Consider the following 19,908-nt stretch of genomic DNA (forward strand, 5'->3'; position numbering starts at 1 on the left):
CGCTAACCACTCGGCTGCCGCCGCTTCATGGTAAAAATGGCAACGCACAGGTACATTTTTGACGACCGAAATTATCTTGCGATTTTCTCAATAACGCTTGAGAAGTACGTGCTACTGCTTACACATTTTGTTGTCCTAATGGAGTACTATGAGTGTACTAAGTTTCAAGTAAATCCGCGTTCCAAACGTCGTGACCTCCCCTTGTAAGTGTCAGGAAGTCGCTTCTGAAAGTATTTGTATAGAGTGTAGCCATGTGTGAAAGTGAAACATGGACGATAAATAGTTTGGACAAGAAGCTTTCGAAATATGGTGCTACAGAAGAATGCTGAAGATTAGATAGGTAGATCACATAACGAATGAGGAGGTATAGAATAGAACTGGGGAGAAGAGAAATTTGTTGTAAAAGCTGACTAAAGGGAGGGATCGGTTGGTAGGACACAGGCATCAAGAAATCACCAATTTATAAGTGGCGGGAAGCGTGGGGAAGGGAAGGGGTAAAAATCGTAGAGGGAGACCAAGAGATGAATACAGAAAGCAGATTCAGAAGGATGTAAATTGCAGCAGTTACTCGGAGATGAAGAGGCTTACACAGGGTAGAGTAGCATGGAGAGCTGCATCAAACCAATCTTTGGACTGAAGGCCACAACAACACAGTTTTGTTCACACATACCAAGTGCTTGTAACGCTTCTTATTACTACCGGAAAGCCTCTAGCTCTCTATTTACTTCCACGAAACCAGTGTCTTCCACATCTACATCATACTCCGCAAGCCACGTAACAGTGTGTGGCGGAGGGTACTTCCGGTACCACCTACTGATCTCCCCTTCCCCGTTGGCGCATGGGAAGAATGATTCTCGGTAAGACTCTGTTTAGCTCTAATTTCTGGAATTTTGTAAAGATGTATGTGGGATGCAGTAATATGTTGTCCGACTATTCCTGGAAACTGCTCTCTCGAAATTTCAATAGCAAGCCTCAGCGTGATGCACAACGCCTCTCTTGTAGCGTCTGCCACTGGAGCTTGTTGAGTATTCTGTCACGCTCTTGCGCCAGCTAAATGGTCCATGACGGAAGGCGCACCTCTCCGTTGGATCTTCTTTATCTCTTATCAATCCAACCTGTTAAGCATCCCAGACTGGTGAACAGTACTCAACAATCGGTGGAACAAGCGCCTTGTAAGCCACATCCTTCGCAGATGAGTTACATTTTCTTAAGATTGTTCCTATGAATCTCAGTACATCATCTGCTTTTCCTGCTATTAGTTTTATGTGGTCATTCCACTTAAGATCGCTCTGAATAGTTACACCCAGGTATTTTGCTGTTTCTAGAAGTTAGTCATCAGTAGAGTAGTAGTGCTGCAGCGGATTTGTTTCCCAATGTTCGCGATTAACTGCCACAGCCTGCACCGTTGATCAATCCCCTGTAGGTCGACCCTGTCTTCTGGCGTTGCTACTTTCTTATAGACAACTGCATCACCTGCAAACAGTCTTAAAGAACTTCCGCCGCTTTCTACTAGATCGTTTATATGCTTCGTAAACAGTAACGAACCTATCGCACATCCTTGGTAACCCCCTCCCTTCCCCACGCTTCCCGCCAGTTATAAATTGGTGATTTCTTGATGCCTGTGTCCTACCAATCGATCCCTCCCTTTAGTCAGCTTTTACAACAAATTTCTCTTCTCCCCAGTTCTATTCTATACCTCCTCATTCGTTATGTGATCTACCTATCTAATTTTCAACATTCTTCTGTGGCACCATATTTCGAAAGCTTCTATTCTCTTCTTGTCCAAACTATTTATCGTCCATTACCGATGCTAGAAGGGAAGCAAGCTCTTTCGCGTAAACTCTGTAGAATCTTATAGGTATCTCACCTGGCCGTGACGTCTTTCCACTGCTAAGCGTCTGTAGTAGTTTTTCTATTCAGCGATCCGTTTTCTCAATATCTGCCACTTCGACGTTCGTACGACGCCTGGCCTGACAGTAGGGACCGTGTTAAGATCCGCAGTGAAACAATTTCGGAAGATCGAATTCAGTATTTCGGCCTTCTATCTATCTATCTATCTATCTATATTCAGTTTCCATGCCAGTATGGTCACTGAGTGCATGAACAGAGGATTGCGAATAGCTTACTGATTTTACATAAAACCAAAACCTCTCAGGGTTTCTATTCAGATTGGCTGACAAAATTTTACTTTCAAATTCACTGAACGTCTCTCTCATTGCTCTCTTTCCAGCAATATATTGGCTTTAAAAAACGAAGTTTACTTCTTATTTTGCCTCCAAAGCAACACCACGAAACGGTCTGCGTCTGCGTAACTCACCTGATATTGCTGCTTCTGGTTTGAACCCCATGCGACGTATCATATAACTGGAAAGAAAACGTTCAGAATGTCAGATCGAGCCTTTAGAGAAAGTTTAATTACATACAGCACACAGAGCTACAGTTCTTATTTCATTCAAATATAGTGTGATGTCTGATTTCTGTATCAGACATTGATGCTATAGTTTTGAGATAAAAAATCAACTTATAGCTAAGTTTCCATCTTGGATACACTACAACATACATATTGCCATAATGGGATTTGTGTTTTCTACTACAGCGGACAAAGTTGGTTAATCTTATTATTACTATTTAAATGGTTCAAATGGCTCTGAGCACTATGGGACTTAACATCTGTGGTCATCAGTCCACTAGAACTTAGAACTACTTAAACCTAACTAACCTAAGGACATCACACACATCCATGCCCGAGGCAGGATTCGAACCTGCGACCGTAGCGGTCACGCGGTTCCAGACTGAAGCGCCTAGAACCGCACGGCCACACCGGCCGGCCTACTACTTTTTACAAATACGTCCATTGTTAAGTATGACAAACACAAATATACAAGTCTCAGCAGTTGTTAATTTGTACAGCAACGAATGAACAGAATATTTCGCTGACTGAACCCCACAAATTTCAAAAGGACATGAAAAGTCCACTTTCAGAAAGTGTCTAAAAGCTATCGTCAATTAAACACTCAGGTACATCGCCAATCTATCTACTTATAAGCGGAACGTAATTGATAATCCTGTTACGTCGAAGTACTCAAGTAAAACATCGAAATTTGAAGAAGGAAATGCGTAGCGTGAAATCACTATACCACAGACGGCGTAGCTGCCTAGTTGCGAAATCTGTTTCCTGTTACTTTAGAATTGGAACGGCATTACAGGTTATGCACAGTGGCCCAAGAAATGTATACATTCCAGAATGAGATTTTCACTCTGCAGCGGAGTGTGCGCTGATATGAAACTTCCTGGCAGATTAAAACTGTGTGCCCGACCGAGACTCGAACTCGGGACCTTTGCCTTTCGCGGGCAAGTGCTCTACCAACTGAGCTACCGAAGCACGACTCACGCCCGGTACTCACAGCTTTACTTCTGCTAGTACCTCGTCTCCTACCTTCCAAACTTTACAGAAGCTCTCCTTCGCAGGAGAGCTTCTGTAAAGTTTGGAAGGTAGGAGACGAGGTACTGGCAGAAGTAAAGCTGTGAGTACCGGGCGTGAGTCGTGCTTCGGTAGCTCAGTTGGTAGAGCACTTGCCCGCGAAAGGCAAAGGTCCCGAGTTCGAGTCTCGGTCGGGCACACAGTTTTAATCTGCCAGGAAGTTTCAATGTATACATTGTTTAACGGTTTGTAACTTCGAAATTAACAGCCGGAAACGCCTTATTTTCGTTGAAAGTGTAGCTTAAAGTTCACGTATTGAACTCCGTGTAGGTGTTCGAATTGGTTTTTGTCCATAAACAACGACATTTAGTGTTCTCCATAGGTAAAAGTACAACTGACGGATGCCAGGTAAATTGAAAGTCTCAAGGTTCTGATGATGATTACGACGTTTGGTTCGTGGGGCGCTCAACTGCACGGTCATCAGAGCCCGTACAAAGCTTCAATTTTTACGCAATCCAATCTAGCCACTGTCAGGAATGATGATGAAATAATGAGGACAACACAAACACCCAGTCCCTGGGCAGAGAAAATCCCCAACCCGGCACGGAATCGAACCTGGGACCCCGCGATCCAGAGGCAGCAACGCTAGCCACTAGACCACGAGCTGCGGACCTCAAGGTCATTGGTAACGGTGCCGTCAAAGAATAGCGGGCCCAATCAAACCCCGACACGACAAACCACACCACACAGTGACTCCTGTGTCAATTCCATTTTGACGTGCGGATTTGCGGCGGCCCAGCAGACGCAACTGTGGCGGTTTACTGTATAGCTGAGTTTAAATCGCGCGTCGTCAGACCTCACAAACGTACCTGCCAACACTCCATCGTTGCACACCATGCCATTAAGCCACTCGCAGTACTCAATTCTACGATCTGGGTCGTTCTCCGGATGGGAAAAACTGACCGGTTAAATCCGATACAGGTACTTCGGTTCTAAATAACCGGTATTTGGTTGACATCGGCTGCAGCAGGCGCTTTTTTAAGTTTTTTTACTAATAACCGAGTAAAAAACCGAAATATCGGTTTGCCATAGTAACATAAATATTTTTTTTTCCTTTTTAAATAAATCTTTTTAAAAAGGAGTAATATTTATTCGTTTAATTTTCATTGGTCTGAAATATTGAGTTAATTTAGGGAAGGGGAAAAGCAATTATTGTTCTTTTACTACAAATAGCCGACAGAACCGAGGAACAGACACATGGCATAAGAATTGGTACTGCATTGCTGAGACAATTACGTCTATTTTGCCATGTGTCGTGGTTTAAGGTAAGCGTGTAACACAGTGTACAAGACTTGCCCCCATCTGTAGTCTACGGCAGTTACTTGCTGTCGTCGCCGGACATTAGTTGTATTGCAGAATGGCACCAATCCTAGTGTGGAAATACTTTTACGAAGTGACACGACAATGACCTGCAATGCTTCATTTTCTTTAAAAGATTGAAGATCTGTCTGAAATTTGTATGAAATAATAAGAGCAAGGAATTTATGTAATAGTGTTGTTGTTCTTGTTGTTCTGGTCATCAGTCCGAAAACTAGACTGATGTAGCTCTCCATGCTACTCCATCCTGTGCAAGCCTCTTCATCTCCGAGTGATTACTGCCACCTATATTTTTCTGAATCTGCTTTCTGTATTCACCTCTTGGTCTCCCTCTACGACATTTACCTCCCTCCTCCCCCCTACCCCCCAGTACTAAATTGGTGATTCCTTGATGTTTCAGAATGCGTCGTACCAATCGATCCCTTCTTCTACTCACATCGTGCCACAAATTTCAGTACCTCCTCATTAGTCATGTGATCTACCCATCTTATGTTCAGCGTTCTTCTCTAGCATCACGTTTCAAAATCTTCTATTCTCTTCTTGTCTAAACTGTTCAACATCCATGTTCACTTCCACTCCATACAAATACATTCAGAAAAGACTTCCTGACACTTGAATATATACTCGATGTTAACGAATTTCTCTTTTTCAGTAACGCTTTTTTTTTTTTTTTTTTTTTTTTTGCCAATGCCAGTCTACATTTTATATCCTCTCTACTTCGGCTATCATCAGCGGTAACAGTAAGAAAAACAATAATAAATTAAAAATTTAACGTTTAAATGTCTTTATCTGCTTGCAATCCGTGGAAACGGACAAATTAACACGAAAAACTTAGTTCTTCAACTTCAGTCTTCATCCTTTAGCACAGAGTATTCATAATATCCAAATAGAATACCCAAATAGTGGTAGGATTCCCGATTACAACATGATGTTTGGCCAGAGTTTCAAAAAACTGGACTCAACAGGATAATACTGGTAAGTATTTTGTAATATTGAATCACTTATCAGTTTTCTAGAAAAGCAGCGAACGATGCAGGGATTAAGTTTTATTTTATTTGTCTATTTAATTTAATATTTTGATTCTATGTTTCTAAATGTGAGATGTCAAAATTCTTCAATCTTTGTTCGATTTCCACACTTATTACAGGAAATAATAGGAATAAAAAACCGAAAATCGGTTATTTCAGAAACCAGCGATTTTGAGCGGTTGTAATAGTCAGATGAAGCTGGTGAGAAAAAAAAAACGATAAATCGAAAACTGGTTGATTCAGCTTTAACCGCCATCGCTAGGTCGTCAATAGTTCTTTGCTAACAATCTGGGGATGTAACACCTACACTTCGCAGTCTTCAAAATGCGCTGAACACTTGAGCGACTCACGCTGGTTTCACGGGCACATTGTCTCACAGCTGTAAATGGTGACCTGAACTCGATGCTGTTACAGGTTGTCCAGATCGATATTTGTGCACATCTGTATCACAGCCTTCGGCTTTAACTTTGTCTAGAATGGATGGAACTGTTACATGTGCCAGTGGCTCTATTCGGAACTCATTTCGCCATTTACGTTAAACCTCATTAATATTTTCGTTTTAATGTACTACTTCAGAGCTGCTCTCTTTCATCGAATATCAATCTTGCACCAGCTATGTTTACTCAAGTAATTGAAAACAAAACTAAGTACGTGGCGAATATCATCTAACAAAACAAAACAACGCTGTATGACAATTACCACATAACAAAACAAGAAACGCTACATGGCGACAGGGCAATAAATATTAAAATATCAAAAATAAAAACTCGTCCAACCGACTTCCCGAAATTAACTCCACCGTAGTTCAAATACAGCAAACCCTGTAGATGCAGTTATGTAAGCTGTACTATCATTACTCACTTTTGTGCAACAGCGTAGACGTATTTTCTCGCGTCTTCAATTTCATTTACAGAATATATTAAGAGTCGCATCTTGACCGAGTGTAAGAGCTTCAATTTAACGTCTTCTGTTGATGTTTATGAAATACCAGTATATGGTGTAGAGCTATTTTCTCTGCCCGTGGTGGCGTTTTATCAACCTATACCAATTGCATGAATTTCTTTCGAAATTACATAGTCACTTTTGTAAGTACGTGAACAACTTAATTCCGAGATCCCACTGGTGACTAACGGCTCGTGGTTTCGTTGGTAACCCTTTCGCAAAGTCGATTCAACACATTTCACTGTTGACTTTGAAAACAAAGTGGCACTTCCATGTTATGTATCCGTAGTGTCTACTTGCCTTTCCGAGAACAAGTTTAGCGGTGACAGTAAAACACAACGTAACGCTGAACAATCAGGAAAAGTTACAACGCTGTGATGACAATTCATTGTTCTCGCTTGAAAAAGGAGTGGTTCGTTCCATTCATCCATACTAATCGATAGCTCGTTCAATGTACAAATGCATTTTATTTACTAGAGTTCAAATTCACAGACCCTTCTTTTATTGATTATTCTGAAATTTTGCATTTTATACTAACCTTGCTCTAAACATTATCGAGTCTCTTCAAATTGCACGGCAAAGATAGAACTGAAATATTGCTAATGTCGCTTCTAGAAGTATCTAACACACACTTAAATAATGTTTTTCCCGAGACCTGACACAAACATCCATTTTGACGTACATGCGACAGCACTGTATACGTAACAAAACTTTGGCTGGCTCTGAGTACTATGGGACTCAACATCTTAGGTCGTAAGTCCCCTAGAACTTAGAACTACTTAAACCTAACTAACCTAAGGACATCACACACACCCATGCCCGAGGCAGGATTCGAAACTGCGACCGTAGCAGTCGCGCGGTTCCGGACTGCGCGCCTAGAACCGCGAGACCACCGCGGCCGGCTAACAAAACTTTGTTTAAATGATTATCATAGCCACCATTAGCAGAGTGAATGTGACAAATTCAATGTCTGACACCGTTACTCATGAATCTCACATTAACAATGCAAACAAGGCTGTCTTAGACCTAGCTGGAAATTTTTGTTGCTTTCAATAAATCAGAAAATAGCACGCTACACCATGATTAGATACTCTTTTAAGAATTGGCAAGATATTAGCAGTTCATTCGATCGAACTTTGCTCTAAGTATTGTGGGCCAATGGACGCCGATCTCAAGAATCCGCTTACTAAAGTCTTCCTGCAAGCGCATTTGAAATTACAGCAAGGAAATCATTGCATTTTAGAACTTAATCCTCGTTAGTTTCACACATAGGCGTGATCCCTTCACATAGAAGAAAGAGAGTCAATCTCTGCTCATGATACGCACATTTCAATCTGTATATTGTTGGCATTTTAACAAGGAAGGATGTCAGTGAGAGAATGTACTGACATATTCTGGCAAGTGCCACTTAGTTGTTTAAATAAACGCCTGCAGGAGTGTCTGGGATGGGCTCTGTTCATGATGGTAGTTACCCTTTTTCAGACAATAATAACCCTTTGCTTGAGGTTGATTGCCCCAGAATATAATCCACTACATCACAACGGAATGGATTTAAATTACGCAGGCTGTCTTCTTTGTTTTATGATTTTTTTCCGCAGTCGCAGTTATACAAGTTATGTAGGTTAATACCGTCTTTTGCGACTGTAATAAAAGTCGTGTTAAGACCAGATACATTTAGCTTTATTTTATTAATCATCTTCAGCGGTCACTATAACTACATGATCTTTCTTACAATTTTGTTTGCTAGGACCACAGACAGTTCTCGTGCATTAAATTACTACTATATACAGTATTAAAACATAATCTTTACTCAAGGTTTATTGTTTCATTATTCATGTTATTATATGCATAATTAGTAGATTTTATGCACACAGCACTTTCACTAATTGAAGTATATTCACGTTTTTACTTTGTGAAGATCCATTGCCGTCGAGTCATCTGTTTTCATGCTGCAGGATGGTTTCGTCTTTTGTTGATTGTGAAAGCGCCTGCTAACTGCTCTGTGCGTATGTTTCTCGACTGTTGTGTGTGTATGTGTGTAGAGAGAGCTAATATGTGTCTTTGCTTTGCTACGGTGCAGTGCTGGGTGATCTCGGCTGGGTCTGTTGTCTAATTTATGTGACACTATTTTTGTGGTGTGGCTTTATCTAGTACTCCTTCCTCATGCATCTCCCTTTCCTGTCATCTCTTTGTCCATTTCCTCCTCCCCCTCACTCTGTCCATCCCCTCCTCTATACTTCACAACCTGTCCCCAACTATCCTCATCGGCTCGTGCAGCCCCTGCAACACAGTTCAATAAAGCAGGAAGATACTACTCCAATAACATGCCTGTCATGCAGGGCAAACTACATATTGGGGCCTGGAAAACCGTTTTTTGCCCATATGTGTAGGCTCTCTAGCAAACCAGGTTGATTTAGCAGCCTGATACTACTCTCACACAACATTCTTGTCATTCAGGCAGCCTATAAGGCAGGTGCTGGGAAAGACATGTTTTCCCTATATCGCCACTCCTACTGGAGCTAGGAGCTTATACACTGCATAGTGCTGATACTCATGAGGCTTGCTGTTTCCCTGCCAGCTTTGGGTGCAATGGATCCAAGGATTTGGGAGGAGACCTTGGACATATACACACACATTCTACTTTATATACAAATAACAGAAGATATGTTTAATTATTTTATATAAGGTTTGGTTCCTAATGTTTGTTTGGTCACTTATTATGTCTTCCTTTTCTATTACTGTCTTTTAAATTTCTAAGGTTATAAAAATATAAACATAAAAAACAAAGCACCACATAAAACCAGAGATCCATAGATCCATCCATCACACATAAACACACACACACAAACACACACACACACAAACACACACACACAAACACACACACACAAACACACACACACAAACAACAACACCACTATCACTATACACGTATAACAAGCACACAACACTGAAACTCAACAGACAAATTGGTACACACTCACAAGGAACCCATTGTGTGCAATGTCAAAAAGGCCAATGATGTTTCTGTCATTCAGTGATACACATATTGTCTACCACACAAACACAAAATTAACTGCTAATGGCAACAGGTGTAGGACTAGAGGTATCCAATGGTGAGCACAGCATGGGGCTAAGAAGCATAGTTGAACTGCTTAGTCAATGAGCATCTCGAAACAATGCTATAGTGCTAGTGGTGTTGATAGAAAGCACAACAATGGCAATGATAGATAAAGCAAACATTGCATTATACCTACAACAACAGCTGTTGAAGCTGACACTTTGCCAGAAAGGAACCCAACAAAGTTCACACAGTGAGAAAGACGTGACAGATGAAATGCTAAAATTTCTGCAAGATGAGTCCATGAAGTGTGCGGTGTCATACACACTGACTGTGTGGACAATGTATGTGAGGAGTGCAATGACGACAATACGTGCTTAACAAGTGACAGTGATACTGAAACAGCTACGCATCCTTGTCAGATGGAGAGCCACAAATTCTGTCTCTAATGAAAGGCAGTGAAGGACAATCATTATCCAAGGAGCGGTTATTAAACATAATTACATACATGGGAAATCATCTGCAGTACAGTAAAAGAACAATTACAAACAGATTTTGAACAAGTCCACAGCAATATGACTGTATAGTGCATAAGAAAAACTACGGATATTCGAGGGAGGACAAAGCACGCTTGTTACAAAGACTGGTGTTTGCATGTTTCAAGGATCCTTGGTACAATTTACAGGATGTGCGTGATAGTGACCTACTGCATTATGAACATAAAAATTGCACACGACATAGTTTACAGTGATTTCAAGGGTAGAAGTGGATGGCTGTATAACTTCAAACAGTGCTGCTGAGTTGGAAGACTAAGATAACGAAGGCATCAACTTGATGATACACAGCAAACTGCACACTTGGTCCAAAAATTTGTAGATGAGAGGAAATCTTATCTCATTGTTCAGTGAGGAATTTGTTTTGAACTCCGACCAGTCGTGATTTTAAGAGAAAATGCATATGAAAGGAACCCCGAGAATTATAGGTACCAAAAGGGTTTTATCAACATCAACTAACATCAGTGCCTTTAGGGGCTCCGGAACGCCCTATACTTGCAATGTTACAATAACGTTAATAAATTACATCTTTCCTCACAAAGTATTTGAGGTAGGAAGTTGAACTTTTTACAGATTATTTATTGGAATATGGGCCACAACTTAACACAGGGATTTTACAAAATTTTAGTTCAGTTATTAAAGATGATTTCTTTTCAATTGTAATGAAAATTCACAACATTTTTTTGCAATTTTTTATTTATATATTCAAAAATATACAGTTTTTTGGAAAAAGGCTGTGTTAAATTATGCAGAAGGTACTGTGTAACATTTACTGAAAGTTTGAAACAAATATGTTTGGAAGATCCTTAGAAAACATGTAATTAGTATGAGAAAATAAAAGTTTTGGGAATCGAGCGACAAAGATTGGATTAACTTTTTAGTGCATTCCAGTCCATAGGATGGATTATCTTCATCCTCTGCAAACTCCTCCTCCAGCTTCCTCTTGTTCCTCCTCCTGTTTACTCTTGCTTGTATTTCTAGACTCTTTACAGCCCTGTCTGCAGCCCGAAGGCGTTCCTTGTCTAAAGCAAGCATCGCTCGTACCATGTTAGAACCTATCTTCATTCCCATATTTCTAAATACCTTGCACCTTACAATGTTGCCATCATTGAAAGTCGCAACAGCATCATACACACCAAAGTGAAGTGTTTCTATTCCAACAAATACAGTCTTGGGGATTCTCGACCATATAACACTATTTACACTTTCATTGGGGTTTTGAGTTTTTCCGTGAATACACTTTTTCAACAGTTCAGGTGCTGCTAAGTCTCTGAAAATAGGTTTTATCACCTACATTATTGCATGAGGCAGACTATGCTTATGAGTGTACACTTCACCAGTTAGCAATCCTTTGTTATATTTACACCAACTGTCTTCTTCTTTGGGACACAAGCTATGTTGGGGATTTTCATCGTCTTTATTGTTTACAGTAATAACACATACCTTTGGCTTTCCAACATTTCTCCTTTTCTTAAAAGCCTTCAGAGGATTTCTAATAACTTTACTTTTACTCATTATTATACTTCAACAAAACAGAGACTTAAGAAACAGAATTAATTACGAATATTTTCGAGATAACGACAGAGTAAATAAACATGAAACAATCGACAATCACACCAGCGATATATATTGAACCATCACAGGTTAGCCACAACACATACTTTATCTCACATCACTAAAATGTACCTGATGAACACGGACGTTAATAATAACACCATTTGACAGCAGTTTAACAGCGCCACAGTGGGTCACGCCCATGTAGAACACATTTCAAAAAAATTTAAAAATAGTTGTAGTCTTCGGAATTGAATAAATTATATATCTATTAAAAGGTAATAGTCTGCAGATTCAGAAAACGCAAAAAAGTAAAAATTGAACTTTTCATGATTTTGAGCCTTTCCGGAGCCCCTTAAACGCATTCATATAGAATTAGGCCAACTGTTAATCTGGACTGTAAATTGGCTGGAAAGTAATTATTGTGCCGTGAGAAACAGGAGGTGCTCTGCCTCCTACGATTCTTTCTCGTGTGCATGATCTTGCATGGGCAGTAGGGAATATTTACGTCACAGCAAGCAAGAGTGGGAAAATGGGCGCAAGAGAACTACGACTATTCTATGAGCACTGCTTTTGGCGAATAGGTAGTCAAAATAATTTGGTTTTGCTTGATTCTTGGTCTGTGTATAAAAATCATACTGCCTTAGAGCAAACATTGCAGTTCATACCACCTGGAACCACTGGATAAATTCTGCCTCTGGATGTTTGTTTTTACCGTGCCTACAAAACGTATTATCGTACTATCTGCAGCAACGCCTTAAGCGATAGCCGGTTCCACGATAAGATCCATAAGAGACTGTTTCGCATTCAGTTGCATGCCATCACATTCCATCAGTGGTAATCACGCCGTAATGCTAATATGATTTCATACGCATTCTTGAAGCGTGGATACCTAGCTGAACGTTCTGTATGGTTTGCAATCTCAAGGAGTTCGCCTTCGATCTTGAGGTGCGTTCCATTTTTCATTTGGTGCTCATAGAGAAAGTTAATGATTTGTTTTGAACATTTCTTGAATATCGACGATGTCTATTTTGTCAAGTGTAACACGTACATCCCATAGAAAGTTGATCTCTGCGCCTCTCAGACACTTATTTTCTGTCGCCCTCCTGATACACAAGGTGAATCATTAGCAGCTAATGTTTTTCCTGTCATAATTTCAAAAGAGCCTTACTAAAGACAGAACTTGCGACCTAGTACTCAAGCGGTTGCTTGTCAGATGCACTGCAAACTGAATACAACAGATCAGTAACTGTAACAATTATATTTATTCTTCTGTCTTAAGCATACTGAAAATGACAAGCTCATTCGCCGTACGGGACTCACATTTTTTAAGCGTTCCAGTGGTTACACTGTAAACATTTTTCTTAACAACGCAGTCATTGGTACCAGCCCCAAAACTGAGGAACACAAAAGAAAATCTAACAGCACAGCACTGATTGCAAAACGTGAACATCCACACTGATATTTCGTAAGTTATGAACAACGAAGTTCCAAATCAAGAAATCATACGCCACGGCCGTAACAGCAGGATCAAAAAGGAGCGGAGAAAATCAAACCAGCTACCACGAAAGGAGAAGCAGTTCCAACTAGAACCTGGAACAAGGAACACAGAATGCTGATAGTAAAGTCTAGGAGAAGTCAGCCTTAAATAAAACTGTCATTCAGTTCATAAACACTGCAGAACGACAGAATCGTCTACTCGCAATGATTACAATTTTACTACATGTGATGCTTTGTGAATAAAAGCGAAAAGTGTATGTTGAAGAGACTTTCAACTTGCAGTGCCCATAAGATAGGAAGAGTCAATTTTCTGTGCAGCGCTTCACAGTCGGCACAAGGTGTTATTAATTTAGTCCCTGAGGGTTTCACATGAGCGACGCCTCTAGACTACCACAATATTCATATGAGAATTATCTAGGTATAATGGGCCGTGGTGGTTGGTGGTTCCCTCTCACGTTTGCAGTGGAAGCAGGATCATCTCAGGGAATGGCAACCTTGTCCTTCATACAAGCATGCTTATTTTGCATTAAGTTATCGTGGTAAGTAGTATTTCATTGCTATTAGTACAGTGCATATTTTAACAGTGTCTTCTATTAATTTATTGAACACAACAGTAAACATAAGAGAAAACTTGATCATCAACAATATATTCTATCACTTTCTTTAAAACAGTCGGACAATGTTTAGGTAGTTTATCGATTCCATGACTGTAGAAACCTACTGGTTCTGAGTTGAAAAGACTGTCAAAACGTGTTCGATGTGCATTTTCACCCGGAAACAAAGTTTCTTGACGATTGTTCCATAAGGAATAACTTCCTGCATTTTTGTTTGTGAAATCAACAAAGTGTGATTTTGTGTAATAGGAACATGCGATGCAGCTTTGTTGATCGTTTTTCTTACACTGCGACAGAAAGCTGTCTCAGATGTTGGCCCGAATACCAGCTGCGTTGTCCACACACCTCGGGAGCGGTTCGTAGGCACACCACCTTTTTTGATCCACCAGATTCAAAATATCAGGCGATTATTATTAAACTGATGGTGTTACGAGAGCTTGAGTGCGGGCTTCATACATTGCAGGACGCTGAAACATCGCGGTTACGTTCATTAATCCGTGAGCTTGTGGAGTACGCTGAAAAAATTAATAGTTCCACTTTCTGCATGACGTGAAACAATGGTGCTGTAAGCAGTTAGGATGTAAAAAGTATCTGTTTTGACGTCAGTATGCTATTTGTCACTTGGTGACACGTGTTAATTCTTTTGTGTAGTGACTGTTGGTGTAAAGGGTGAAGAAGGTTGTAAATTGAAGTTCTCCATAACAAACGCAATGCCTATTCAGAAGGAAGACAGAACACTGCTGGTACAGCTGTTTTACCAGAACGCCAGCAATAGCAGTGCTGCATTGTTGAAATATGACCGACAGAAAAAGCTGCAGAGGCCGCATGTCAATAAATGGGCTAAAGAATATGTTCAAGTCATTTGAAAAAAACGGGAGAATTAGGTGGTGCAGCAGGGAGAAGGTGGCGGCTCATTCCCATGGCAGTTGGTGATGAAGCTCCTGTAACTGTGGCTCACCATGCAGAACAGGCCTCAAATTCTGCAGCCAGTGTTCGAGCTGTGTCACTGGAATTATCTCTCCCTATTGAACAATTCTAAAGATCTTGTGGTGCATTTTACACTAGTATCCCTACAACGTTCAGAATGTGCACCAAATGTAGCACAAAAATAGGGTATATGACCTTGCCTTTGCCCTTCGTTTCTTGGCACGCGTGGAAATGGATGACATGTGGCAGGGGAATATTCTTTAGACGAACGAGGCGCATTTTACTCTGCATGGTGCTGTGAATGCACATAAGTGTTCGTTGCATATGGGGTTCTACTTCGCCACATGTTGTTCAGGAGTATCCACTTCACTCAGCTTCTGTGTGGTGTGATTTCACGAAGTTTCTTCAATCTCCGTCCATTTTTATTCGAGGGGATGACACGTACGGGCCTGTTAGATGTACAGTGTCATCTGCACTTTATGAGGCTCTCCTTGTGCGAACAGTGATCCGAGCTCTGCAAGAACGCAATTGCGTCCAGACCACTATTTTCATGCTGGATGGGGCAACGCCACATGTTGCTTACCACGTGAAAGATTTGCTTCGAGAAACCTTCAGTAATGAAAGCATTATCTCTCGGCAATTTCAAGACATGTGGCCATGCAGATCTCCCGACCTAAATCCATATGACTTCTGATTGTGGGGATGTCTGAAAGATCGTGTCTATAGGGATGTATTGGGGCTCTTCCTCATCTGAATGATAGCATACGACGATATATCGCTCTCATTATACAGTTATGCTACGACCACCGACGACGACGATGCCATGTTATGGATGCAGCAAGATGCTGAGTCGAGAGACCATATTGTAACTTGTGACAATATCCTAATAAACGTGCCAGAACCACCGCTATCACGCATTTGATTATTCCTCCCCATCTCCTACACCCACATCACATACCTAATGCTTACAACACTATATTTTCACCTGGGGGAAGAAAGTGAAACTATTATTTTTTTCAGCATACTCCGCGAGTGCACCGAAAAATGGTTCAAATGGCTCTGAGCACTATGGGACTTAACATCTATGGTCATCAGTCTCCTAGAACTTAGAACTACTTAAACCTAACTAACCTAAGGACATCACACAACACCCAGTCATCACGAGGCAGAGAAAATCCCTGACCCCGCCGGGAATCGAACCCGGGAACCCGGGCGCGGGAAGCGAGAACGCTACCGCACGACCACGACCTGCGGACGAGTGCACCGATTAACGATCATACCTACGATATTTCAGCGTCATGTGATGTATGCAGCCCGCACTGCAGCACTCGGAACAGCTTCACTTAATTACAACCACCAGATATTATGTTCACACTGACATTTGCTCGAGTTTACGTCTTTTGTTAGAGCCGTTAATTTCTTATTTAGAAATTAAAGTCATCACCAGTAAAAATATTCTAAAGGAATGCTCAATGACTGAACTTCCGACATTTAAGCAAAAATGCTGTAATAGTCATCCCTCAGCATTTTGTTCGTTTGAACTAGAGCACACAGTTCCCCTACAGCTGACTTCTGAATCTTGCTTATTGAATGCAAATGTCCCACCACGATGGTTAAATGGTTGCAGTTCATCACATATGTCAGTTATCGCGACTTCTTGAATATGAAAAATCATTCATTCCACAACAATCATTCTTCAAATCAGAAAATTCTTTTCCGACATTTTTTCGCAAAACCTCTCGCTCAACACACAGTAACAAACAATATGTTGCACATGTTAGATCTTCTTCCACTTATGGCTATTTTACAAACTCCAATAAGTAACTGCGAGATAAATACTATAAATTCAAATAAGAAAATGACAGGTGATAAACGCATTCATGGCGCCGCGGCACTGTGCCTGGTCGGACGCCTCCTGACGTCAGGCGGTGGGTTGAATGAATGTGGCCGATAGCCGATGGACACTGAAGGGCGAAGAAACTCTGGAGCGTGAGCTGTTCTCATCTTGACGCAGCCACAAGCTGTTTTGCGGAATTGTTTCCGGAAGTTTCTGCTATTACTGATGAGTTAGAAAGTGAAGCGAATTATCTTTGAAGTTCTATCACAATGATAACTTTAGCAGATAGCCGAAATGCGGTTATAAAAATAGAGGAACAAGTAGACTCGAACCTGCTTGTTTGTGTCAACATTGTGCGACTTTTACCACCAGCTGATACAACACTGTAACTCAAGAAGAAGACAGCACTTCCTATAGACGCTTCCACGTCTTACAGTGTTACCAAGTCGTGCACATGGCCTAACTTAGGATTCTGAGGGCCGGCGGGTTGTATTTGTCGCCTTAAATGAACGATTCGGACTTTGTATCTACGTCTAACACGGGGTCCGCACCTACTCGTCATCGCTGATTTCGTCCAAATTTGTGCGAGGCATGAGCCACTTATGTTAATGTCTCACTTGTACGGGAAATACATAATGGATGTATGAGCCCAGGTTGTAAACGCATCGTTGACGACAAATGGAAGCTAAGGTCTGACCGTGAGTCGTGCACGGATAGCCAAATGGAAAGGCGACCGCTCGTGGAGAGTGGAAAATTCGGGTTCGAGTCCCAATCCGGCACAAATTTTCATTGTCATAATTCCATTTTACAGCTGATGCTTGTCCATATTCCAATTGTGAATTAAATTAATGTACGAAAGAGATTCTGATCGTAGGTAAAGTACACCAGTGGCAAGACGCAATCAATACTTTCATTGCGCGATAACAATGGCGACAGCGCCACTAAAGCAGAGTTGCTAAGCACAGTTTTCCGAAATTCGTTCACAAAAGAAGACGAAGTAAATATTTCAGAATTCGAATCAAGAACAACTGCCAACATGAGTAACTTCGAAGTACATATTCTTGGTGTAGCGAAGCACCTTAAAACACTTAATAAAGGCAAGGCTTCCGCCCAAGACTGTATGACAGTGAGGTTCCTTTCAGAGTATGCTGATACAATGACTTCACACTTAGCAATCATGTACAACCGCTCACTGATAGAAAGAACTGTACCCGGAGCCTGGAAGATTGCACAACTCACACCAATACCCAAGAAAGGAAATAGCACTAATTTGCTGAGTTACAAACCCATATCACTAAAGTCGGTTTGCAGTAAGATTTTGAAACATATTCTGTGCTCTAACATTATGATCACCTCCAAGAAAATGAATTATTGACAAACAGCTCACACGGATTCAGAAAATATCGTTCTTGTGAAACACAACTAACTCTTTTGTTCCGACGAAGTAATGAGTACTATCGACAGGGGACATCGAATTAATTTCATATTTTTAGATTTCCGGAAGGGTTTTGACATTGTTCCTCACAAGCGCCTTCTAATTAAATTGCGTGCCTCTAGAGTGTCGTCTCAGTTGTGTGACAGGATTCGTGATTTCTTGTCTGTAAGGTCACAGTTGGTAATAACTGACCGAAAGTCATCGAGTAAAACAGAAGCAATATCTGGCGTTTCCCATGGAAGTGTTATAGGCTGTTATTCATGATCTACATAAACGATTTAGGAGACTATCTGAGAAGTCCTCTAAAACTGTATGCAGATGATACTGTCATCTACCGTCATCCAGTGCCATCAGATGATCAAAACGAATTGCAAAATGATTTAGCAAGACATCTGTATGGTACAAAAAGTGGCTACTGACTTTCAATCATGCGTCCGCGTCTTCACATGGCGTACAGAGCCTCCACCACCTTGAACAGTCCCCTGATGACTTGCAGAGTCCATAGATTCATGTTGTTGTCTCCATACCTCTGCACGTCCATGCGCTCCATAAAATTTAAAACGAGACTCGTCCAATCGGGCAACATGTTTCCAGTCATCAACAGTCCGATGTCGGTGTTGACGGGCCCAGTCATCAAGGGTACACGAGTGGGCCTTCGACTCCGAAAGCCCATATCGATTATGCTTCGTTGAGTGGTTCGCACGCTGACACTTTTTGATGGCCCAGCTTTGAAATCTGCAGCAATTTGCGGACGAGTTGGACTTCTGTCACGTTGAACGATTCTTTTCAGTCATCGTTGGTTCCGTTCTTGCTGGATCTTTTTTCTGCCGCAGCAATGTGGGAGATTTGATTTTTTACCTGATCCCTGATATTCGCGGTACATTCGTAAAATGGTCGTACGGGAAAATCCCCACTTCATCGCTACCTCGCAGGTGCTGCGTCCCATCGCTCGTGCACCGACTATAACACCACGTTCAAACTCACTTAAATGTTGATAACCTGCAGTTGTAACAGCAGTAACCGATCTAAAAACTGAGCCAGACACTTGTTATCTTACATAGGCGTTGCCGACCGCAGCGCCGTGTTCTGCCTATTTACATATTTCTGTATTTGAATACGCAAGCCTATAACAGTTTCTTTGGCGCTTCAGTGTACATCCAACGACTGTTATTTAGCTAGTTACTCAGTGTGCTTCAAATACGCAATTACAATGTCTACAGTGATTTCTCTTACGGATTTCTGACATAGGTCAAGATGTGAACTTATTAAAATTATACTGAACTATCCTGAATAACATAAAACAACTCACAATAACATATATGTGATTGAACAGTCGATTTTTTCCATGAAATACATATTAATCTGATTAGAACTCACCTGCAGACGAAATATGCAGTTCTGTTGAGTCCGTGAGTGCAATGAACGCCGATCAGAGAGTCTGGGAAAGAAAGAGACATGGAAGTAAATTCAGACAATACTGTGCCACAGTTACTGAAGTCATAAGAAAGCATTAACAGTAGAACAGGGTCTCAATACAAGACACGAGCTGTTGGAGATCATTTCTTGGTGTGATTTAGTAACACGAATGAAAACCTAAACATGAACCGCTTCAGCTCTGAATGAAATTTTCAGTGTGCGCTGGTGTGAAACTTCCTAGC

At 41.1% G+C, this 19,908-nt stretch overlaps 1 protein-coding gene across 1 annotated transcript in view; it reads right to left on the reverse strand.

The window, feature by feature from the left end:
- LOC126235528 (RNA/RNP complex-1-interacting phosphatase) overlaps positions 1 to 19,908 on the reverse strand; it is a gene marked incomplete at its 3' end in the record, with an annotated part of 492,423 nt that overhangs the window by 19,892 nt on the left and 452,623 nt on the right. Inside the window, exons 7-8 of the mRNA XM_049944250.1 lie at positions 19,628 to 19,688; positions 2,318 to 2,364 (exon numbers count right to left, since the gene is read on the reverse strand). Coding sequence (XP_049800207.1) covers positions 2,318 to 2,364; positions 19,628 to 19,688 — 108 coding nt within the window. The remainder of the gene's footprint in view (positions 1 to 2,317; positions 2,365 to 19,627; positions 19,689 to 19,908) is intronic.

The sequence above is a fragment of the Schistocerca nitens genome, chromosome 1, assembly GCF_023898315.1.
Source record: "Schistocerca nitens isolate TAMUIC-IGC-003100 chromosome 1, iqSchNite1.1, whole genome shotgun sequence".
Classification (NCBI taxonomy): domain Eukaryota; kingdom Metazoa; phylum Arthropoda; class Insecta; order Orthoptera; family Acrididae; genus Schistocerca; species Schistocerca nitens.